The following is a 10000-nucleotide window of genomic DNA, read 5'->3' as shown; positions in this document are numbered from 1 at the left end:
TGTGTATCACCGGTTTCAGTAAGAGGCACACCACCGACAACCTCTTAGAGAAACTGAGGGAAATCATTGCCCAGTGGCTTACCCCACTTAGACTCTCCTGGGGATTTGTGATATCGGACAACGCCACCAATATTGTGCGGGCATTACATCTGGGCAAATTCCAGCACGTCCCATGTTTTGCTCACACAATAAATTTGGTGGTGCAGAATTTTCTGAAAAGCGACAGTGGTGTGCAGAAGACGCTTTGGGTGGCCCGAAAAATTTCTGCCACTTTCGCCATTCAGCGACTGCGTGCCGAAGACTGGGGTGCCAGCAAACACTCTTGAACCTGCCCCGCCATCACCTGAAGCAAGAGGCTGAGACGCAGTGGAACTCAACCCTCTATATGCTTCAGAGGATGGAGGAGCAGCAAAAGGCCATTTAAGCCTATACATCCACCTATGACATAGGCAAAGGAGGGGGTATGCACCTGACTCAAGCGCAGTGGAGAATGATTTCTGTGTTGTGCAAGGTTCTCCAGCCCTTCGAACTTGCCACACGTAAGTCAGTTCAGACACTGTCAGCTTGAGTCAGGTCATTCCCCTCATCAGGCTTTTGCAGAAGCAGCTGGAGAAAGTGAAGGAGGAGCTAAGACGGAGCGATTGTGCTCGGCATGTGGGACTTGTGGATGAAGCCCTTCATTCACTTTGCCAGGATTCCAGGGTGGTCAATCTGTTGAAATCAGACCACTACATTTTGTCCACCGTGCTTGATCCTAGGTTTAAAGCCTATGTGGTGTCTCTCTTTCTGGCCGACACAAGCCTGCAGAGGTGCAAAGACCTGCGGGTGAAAACACTGTCAGCTGAAGCGGAACGTGACACGTCAACAGCTCCTTCTTCATTTTCTCCCGCAACTGGGGCTGCCAGGAAAAAAACTTAGGTATCCTAAGCAACCTGCTGGCGGTGATGCAGGGCAGGCAGGACCAAGTTTGGACATCTGGTCCGGACTGAAGGACCTGGCAACAATTTCTGACATGTCTACTGTCACTGCATATGATACTGTCACCATTGACAGAATGGTGGAGAATTACATCGGTGACAGCAGGAATCGGTGGATGAGGAGGATGAGGATGACATCTTGCCTCCGTAGAGCCAGTTTGTGCAGGGACAGATTAATTGCCAGCTTGTTTTGTGGGGGCCCAAATGAACCAATTATTTCAGCCACAGTCGTATTATTGGTTTGTTAAAATGTGCATGTCCTGTTTATACAACATAAGGGTGGGTGGGAGGGCCCAAGGACAATCCAGCTACCTCAGTGCAACCTTTTGGACATAAAAACACTATTGTGAGGTGTGAGGTGTTCAGAATAGACTGGAAATGAGTGGAAATTAATGTTATTGAGGTTAATAATAGCATAGGAACAGAAAAACCCACAAATTCTGTGATTTTAGCTGTTTTTATACTTTTTTTCAAAACATACAGATCCAAAACACGGAAGGGTGGTTTTGGCAAAACCAATCCAGATCCAAAACACGAAGAAAGATCCAGATCCAAAACCAAAACACAAAAAGTGGCCGGTTCACACCCCTAAAATATAAATATATATATATATATATATATATATATATATATATATATATATATATATATTATTTTTTTCATATATTGTGAATGCTATTTGCAGATGCCAACTTGTATTGTAGGATGGGACTTTGCAATTTTTTACAATGTGACTAAAAAATTACAAAATGAGTGAAATAGACTTCTGAGCACATCCGCAAAATGTAGGATTAAGGGCCTGATTCAGCTTGGATCGCAGTTGCTTATACGCATGCAACTGGCCGATTGTTGCGTTCTGCACATGCATACGCATCGCAGTGCGCGAGCAGGCCACTGTAATCGGGACTTCGATCGCAGAGGCTACGCAGACCCATCACAGAGTGATTGACATTTGTTGGTGGTGACGGGGGGTCGTGCGAACACATTTGTGCCGGTGCGTTTCAACGCTGTTGCAGGGAAGTGCATACATTAGCCACTGCGAAGCCATATGCAGTGCGAGGTCTTATAGTGGGCATGGTTTTTAGCTATTTCTGAGTAAGGTCAGGGCTTGTGTAAGTGTGCGTATGGGTCCGATGGTACTCGATTGTACCGATGGTTTTGTTATTCAGTTAAGTATTACGGATGTGCATATGGTAAAGTGGGTGTCCTTATGTAGTGCTGAGTTTGCATTGTGATCGCAGTGGAGTGGCTTGCTATGGCAGTTGAACTGATATTGCGATCGATAGTGAATCAGGCCCTAAGCCCAGGTTTTCTAATAAAGCCACATTGCCCTGGACTAGTGTGGCAGAGGTGCAATGGGTGTCAAATTGATGACTTTGCACATCATTGTTTCTGTTTGTTATATGAGGTCTTATATAAAAGGCCTGAAAAATACTGTACATTAAAGAAAATATAAAGTTCAATATAAATATTAAATGCTATATTTAATTAGATACTTACAGTATTGATATACCCCAATGAGACCCTGCTCTTTGTCCTGCAGCTTCAAATACAGAAAGTCCAATCAAGGAAATTGTTGGTGCAACAGTGAGAGGACCAATGTAGTTGAGCAGTGACCCTGGTAGACCAACAAGCCCAATAATGATTTCAACCAAACTTGACACTATAATTGCTCCTTGTATCTGGAAGGAAAGAGAAATACATTTATACCAGAGCCAAATAGGGTATAATTGAAAACGTGTCTCTCCCAAACCACTCTAACAAGTCTATTGTAAAACATCCTTCCTTCTTTTCTATAAACTGTATAATTCCTACCACATCATTCAGTCTTCATATGAAACTAACATACCTTGTCACTACTCTTCACTGCCTCCTGTCCCCATTATCCGCCTTTAGTCAGCCCTTTTGAACAACTTTATTTTATTCATTATGTCAAAGCTTATCAACACTACTCATCACTGATTCTTTTGGTAACCTTGGTTACATCTCATTCTAACATTTCTCATTACTAAGCCTTGGAGATAGATGAGGTGGAGAGAGAAAGTATCAGCCAATCAGCTCCTAACTGTCATTTTTCAAACACAGCCTGTAAAATGACAGTTCGGAGATGATTGATTGTTACTTTATCCCTCTCCACTTGATCTCTCTAGCAGGCTTATTACATACCCACCTAAGTGGCCTATCCATTATCGGAGGTTATTGGCAACCAATAATAAATATCCAACTCACCACGAGTTGCAGTAGTTGATAATTAAGTACCAGAACAATTCTGTATTTCTCTGGTTGTGTGATAGCTGCTCTGAATGGCTGACTTTTTGTACTGTATTGCGTTTGTATACACCGTTTTTGTCCCTGATGTTCACTTGACCAAACATATAAATGTGTCTTTTCATGTGCTTGAATTTTTCTGTTAAAGTTTGCGTAAAAATGTGTTCAACTCTCACATAGTCCAAATACATAGCGGAAAGTTAATTGGCTTCTGAACCCTGGTATGTGAGATGTGTGGCGATTGTGTGTACTAAGGAATTTAGGCCCTCATTCCGACCCACTCGCGAGCGTCTGTCCGCTCGCAAGTGGGTCGATGGTCTGCACTGCGCATGCGCACGACGGAGGGAGCTCCATCGTGCGCATGCGCGAGACGCGACGAGCGAAGGACTTTCCTTCGCTCGTAGTGTCTCATCAAAGGGGGCGTGCTGTCGATGGTGACTGACAGCACGCCCCCTTTGGTGGGCGTGCCGGGGGCGTGCCTGCCAGACAGAGGCATTCCCAAGGGAACGCCTACCGTCTGAAGCTGGCCCCACTGACATCACTAGTGATGTCAGTGGGAGTGATTTTGGCTCTGATAGAGCCAAATTCACTCCTGGCCTTGCGGTTGAAAAACTCAACCGCAGGCTTTTGCTCGCAGTTTCGATGGTCAAGACCATCGCGACCATCATCCTGCACGCTCATCTATGCTGTGGGTGGTGACCCACAGCTATACAAGCGTCCAGGAGGACGCTCCATATTAATGGAGGTGGGCCCTGATTCAGAGCGAGCGCTCTGGTCAGAGCATCCGGCTCTGAATCAGGGCCTTAATCTGTAAGCTCCAGTGGTGTAATGACTGATGTGAATGGCGATATATTCATCTTACAGTGCTAATACTATAATCAGTGCTATATAAATAAATGATAATAAACTACATTTTATTTCATTATTTTTACATACAGTACCGTGTCCACTAGAGGGAAGCAAATTGCAACAAATATATTCTTGTCTGGAATAACTACTTTTGAAGCCACTAAACCAGTGACTGGAGCTGTGAGTGAAGGCTTAGAGCAGCCTGTTGCCAAACTCTTTCCTGATTTATGATCGTATTTGTTAAAGCTTGTTATGCTTGTTTAAAAGGCCTACTAGTATGTTATTGCAGGGAAGAGGTATTTTTCAATTATATGCACAGGTTTAGTCTTCCATATTCAAAATGTTTTGGACTAGGGGTATTTTGGATATCAAAATGTTCCGTATTTTGGAATATACTGTATGCATAACATAATGAGATCTTGGGAAAGGGACCCAAATCTAAACACAGAATCCATTTCTATTAGGCTGCCATAGCAGAGGCTGCTCTAGCAATAGTGCTGAGATTTTTATTTTTTTTAAATCTAACAGTTTTTTATTACATTTTGTTTTGGATATACAAATAAATGTACATTAACAATAAGACATTGTAAACATTACATTGATGAAATACAAACAAAAAAAAATTACAAAAAAACCCCCGAAAAAAATACATGCATGTTTGGTTTCACTTCTTGCTTTTTAAATCTCTGTACAATACAATACCATCTTTCCTCCGCATATATAACAAATAATGAATATGTTAATCTGGTATATATAATCAAAATAATGACATCAAATACAGCCTCCCACATGTAGTAGTGTAATCTTATTCTAAGGAATTACTCAATAATGCAGCCCCCGAACGGTTATATGGGGAATCTAGCCATCTGTCCCATACATTATAGTACTTCTGAGATATATCTCTAGCAGTATAGATATATTTTTCATGTGCTGCAATCGCTCCAACCAAAGATATCCAGGTTTCCAGATTCGGCCCAGCATTTGCCATCCAATCCCTAGCTATACACAGGGGCATAGAGAGCCACGCGGGGCCTCGGTTAAGAAGGGGCGTGGCCTAATCGTAGGAGGCGTGGCCATGCCCCCTTGAAAAATATTGTCTTGCAGCGCCGCGCGCTGGCGGGCGCGCGCAGAGCCAGAGGGGGGCGCGATCAATGTGATCGCTCCCCCCTTCAGGCATAGGAGATTGCTGTGGCTGCTGCTTAGCAGCCACAAGCAATCTCCCACTGGGCTGCTGCAGAGGGAGGGAGGAGGGAGGAAGTGAGGGGGCGCCGGACCCGGGCCCCTCTGGAAGCCCGGGCCCGGGTAAACTGTACCCGCTTCTCCCCCCTCTCGGCGCCCCTGGCTATACATACTTTGGCAAGCACACACAAATTATTAGTAAAACGTATAGCAGGTTTGTCAATTGCGTCTGCATTTATTACAGCTAAAATACATGCCGCAGGGGTAAGGATATCCTGAGGTATGCCCATAGAAACAATAACCCGGAGTACGCTTTGCCAAAAGGAATTTACTATAGGACATAGCCATAACAGATGCCAAAAGTTACCCTCAGACGAATTGCATTTGGGACACTTTGAATCTGTCCTGCCCCCTATTCTCAGTAATCGGACGGGTGTCATATATACTCTATGTAATATGAAATACTGTATCTACTGATATCTTACAGACATAGTGACAAGGTGTGGACTAGCAAGAGCTACATTCTAGTCATCCTCCGCCAATACCCCAACGTCCTTTTCCCATTGTTGTTTTATGGATATTAGGTCAGACTTATAATGCTTGTTCAATAAACTGGTATAAATCACAGATACCAAGCGACTAGTACCAAGAGAGTGTAATAAAGTTTTAATAGGAGATTCCTGTATAGTCAAAGGAGTTTCAGAGAATTGGCCATTAAGAGCATGTCTAAGCTGAAGATACCGAAAGAAAAAATTATTGGGGACATCAAACTCAAGTTGCAATTGATGAAAGGACTGTAGAGCTCCCGCCTGAAATATCTGTCCCAAGGACACTACGTCCCACTGACCCTATGTTTCTCTGACCTGAAGGGCAGATAGCTCCTTAAGGTTATTGGCATGTGCGGAGTATCTGGATCTATGCCTTCTGCCTGTAGTATACGCAAGGCAAGTCTCCAAATATTGATGGCCTGCTTAATTAAGGGCATACTAACTATGTGTATATTATCACTCAAGAGTAGACGCAATGGTGACAAACCCGTCCTAGACTCAGCCAGTATTAGGGCAGGTAGGGATTCAGCCGTTTGATCATTTATCCATTCCCATATATGTGATAATTGTGCGGCATAATAATATAGTTTGAAAAGGGGTAGCGCCAGACCACCATAATCACGAAGTCTGGTCAAAGTGTCAAATTTAATCCTAACTCTTGTTAACCCAGAGTACTGAGGACAACAGACCATCAATTTGTTTGAAAAATTTCTGAGGGATATATATCGGGGAGTGATTCAAAATGTAGAGGATTTTGGGTTGGAGAACCATTTTTACAGCAATAGTGCTGAGATTTTAAGTGCTTAGTTTAAAGTGTAAACAGAATATTTAAATTGAAGCCGGAGTTATTCAGGAGTTAAACAGGAGGAGAATTTAACAAATCAGCAATTTCTGCTATTAAGGCATGTTTATCTACCACAACATTTCCATCATGCCTATGGATTGTGCCTGCGCCTTCATCCCCAATGCTGCCCGCATCCCTCCTGATCTACCCATACAATCTGCTTCTCCACTCCAACTATGCCATACCGAACGACGCAGCAAGATAACCCCTTAAATGGACCTTGGTTATGGACCTTGGTTGTGGCCCCCAAATCATGAGACTTGGTGCAATTTTGCTCAACTCATTGTCTTTTCATCTTAAGTTTAGACTAACCTCTCCATAGATGTTATTTTACTGTGACCCTTGTATCCATCCCATCGGTGTCACCCCTGTGTATCTGCTCCCTCCCCTTTAGAATGTAAGCTCTCACAAGCAGTGCCCTCTCCCCTCATGTGCTTCTCCTTCACTTAATTATACTTTAATTTACAACAGCACCCAACCCTTGGTTACAGACACCATCATATCTTTGTCCTGCATTGTTTGTACTGTTAATAACTGTTTTCTTGTGTGCTCATTTGTTTATGTACTGTGTAAGGCGCTGCGGAACCTTTGTATCACCATATAAATAAAAGATAATAATAATAAATTATGTGTCATATACACCTTATATAAACAGCTTGCAGGTAATTTTATACAATATTTTCAATCATTTTGTGGCTCAAACAAAGTTTTTGTATACTGAACCATCAAAAAGCAAAAAGGTGTCACTATTTCAGTCATGCTAAAAAAAATTCAGTATTTCGGAATATTTAGATATAGGTGACTCAACCTGTATTAATTTGGCTTACTAATAGGAAGGATTAAGACTCTGAAGTGTGACCCTTTTGGAGGTTACTGCACGACACTGTATGAGAATTATGGTTCTTCATTGAGAACTAGAATACTCGAATACAGTAGAAAACTACAATACACCGTGTGTTGTCCATAGCAGTTGAATATACTCAATTGTGGCATAGCTGTAAATTGCTAGAAATTAAGTCTAACACCGGCATAAGGTATGACATATCAAAGGCATCCTTAAATTATTATAGCAACTAAAACTGTTTTATATTCACAAATAAATTCCTGTTTCACTACACTACTATACCTGCATCACTTCTGGATCAGTAGCACACTAGTTTAATAGCACACTTATACCCCTTTTCCACCAAAAACCCGGCTCCTACCCTGGACACTGTACAAGGTTTTAGCCCTTTTTACACTGGTGGCTGGGCCTGGATTATTCGCAGGTCCAGACATTCACATCAGACTCGGGTCATCATCGACCTGGGTTTATTGGTACTACAGAGAAAAATTGGAGATAATGTAATCTCGAAGTGCTACTGAAATAAGCCAATCCGCTTGTTTGAGGCATGACCCAGGTCATCGTGCATATTGTGGGGGGCACTACAGTGTGTTATAATTTGGGGGAAACTATAGTGTGGCCTTAAGATTTTAAGAACCATATCAGAAATTTCTCAAAGTTTTATTTAATATTTATGTGATCTTGATGCGGCTTTAAACTGAGTTTTTCTATCTAATTATATGAAACATCATAAATTAAATTAAACAACAGTATATATTGTGATATTAAAACTGGTTACATAACATTCTTACCTCTCTCATTCTGGGCTGCCAGATGTGTGACGTGTTGAACGGCAGAGTACCATTTCCATAAATCTCTTCTAATAAAAAAAAAAAACGTTGGAACATTATATTATAAACATATTTTAAATGGATACTTATTGAAGAAAAAAATTGTGAGAAAGATAAATGTAAACAATGGAAATACCTTTGGATTGTAAACATTTCTCAAGTGGCAAGCCTGTGTGCGGTATTAAATTCAAATCAATTGGTTGCAGCTGCCAAATTTGAGAATGATCAGTATCCAATACCAAACAAATCTGTATACGCTCAGAAAGCTCTTGACAAATTAAATCAAATAAAGTCACAAATAAATCTGAACGGTATTATGAGACTGTATTATACATGCTAAAAACAACATGCTAAAATACAATGTATACGAATAGATTTAAACCAGTACCTTAGGAAATAAGTTTCTATTTATCATCCTATATACTGTATAGTTAGAAAAGTCAACCCAATTAAATTGAAAAAATATATAAAAATAGAATGTAATTCACAAAAACATACATCATATATTGTATGTGGCCAAATACAAGATACTGATACCAGCTGTGATAGTAATAGACTTTCCACAGACCTCAGGTTACGGTTCGGACTGGGATGCCCTTCTCTAGTATTCCCAAAAATGCAGCATGTTAAGCTGATCAAGAGATGGCCATTGCCATCCATGGCGGAGATATGATGGTTTTCTGCATCGATGGCAGAGAGCTGGCAATAGGCTTAGCTCTGCTCTCCGATGTGCCCAAATAGCCCTGGCTTCTTCCCTGATTTGCCCACCACTGACCAAGTCACACCTTCAGCCATCACCACAGATGACTTGTCGATGGTGTAAACCATCAATGGTTTCTTGCCTTCAATGTAAACCACCGATGCCACCATCGAAGATGTACCGTCAATGGCAATCCCAAAGCGGAGTGGTCTGTATCCATGTAGCATGATTACGGCTCTCTTAGGTCTGGCAGCTGTAAAGTTGAGGACTTGATGGAATCAGCCAATGAATGCTCTTATGATGAAGAACTGCACTGTGAGGGATCAAATGGAATGTAGCTCTTGCGATCTCTTCCAGGCTCGTTAAGTACACAGCAGCAATAAAGTGTGTGTTACTGCATGAGTTAGAAGGGGTCTGGGTTGATAGGCTGAAGTCTTAGGGGTCGATTCAGTTATCTCACCTCCTCAAGCAAGTGCAACTGTATGTCTCACTTACAGTAACTCCAGACTTTCTGAATTTTGTTCAAAGTCGCATAGGACTAGGTCCAAAAATCAGAGATTCAGAGACGAGATTGGGCCACATGGGGAGCAAAATGAGGTGCCGTTGCCAGCAATTCCATTTTGCCCCCCTCACAGCTAATTGAATTGACCCCTTAGAATGTTTCTGTCCTTACACTTTTGTCTAAAGTATATGTGTTGTACATAGGGAGTGGATTTTATAAGGCAAATTACAGTAGCTTTAATCTAGATCTAATAGATTAATTAAATAGTATACATCATTTAACGGTCAAAAATAAAAGAATTCTGAGTGTAAGTTTAAAATATTCATAATAATGAAATTTCTACTACTAATAAGGTGGATTTGTGATGTTTTAGACTTATGTATATCTTTTAACGTCATATTAAAGCTATTTCGTTTCCATAGTGATCCGCACCTCTTGTGTGTATGTTTAATTGTGTAA

At 41.5% G+C, this 10000-nt stretch overlaps 1 protein-coding gene across 2 annotated transcripts in view; it reads right to left on the bottom strand.

Moving 5' to 3' along the window:
• The window catches only part of SLC23A1 (solute carrier family 23 member 1), a 218426-nt gene that overhangs the window by 137862 nt on the left and 70564 nt on the right, over nucleotides 1–10000 (bottom strand). For both annotated transcript variants that reach the window (XM_088451118.1, XM_088451126.1), the window contains exons 5-6: nucleotides 8301–8368; nucleotides 2478–2659 (exon numbers count right to left, since the gene is read on the bottom strand). In XM_088451118.1, coding sequence (XP_088307244.1) covers nucleotides 2478–2659; nucleotides 8301–8368 — 250 coding nt within the window. The remainder of the gene's footprint in view (nucleotides 1–2477; nucleotides 2660–8300; nucleotides 8369–10000) is intronic.

This window comes from Taudactylus pleione, unplaced genomic scaffold, assembly GCF_031769625.1.
Source record: "Taudactylus pleione unplaced genomic scaffold, aTauple2 ptg000025l, whole genome shotgun sequence".
In the NCBI taxonomy this organism is placed as follows: domain Eukaryota; kingdom Metazoa; phylum Chordata; class Amphibia; order Anura; family Myobatrachidae; genus Taudactylus; species Taudactylus pleione.
Note: the sequence above shows the minus strand (reverse complement) of the source record. Positions and strands in the feature narration are given on the sequence as shown.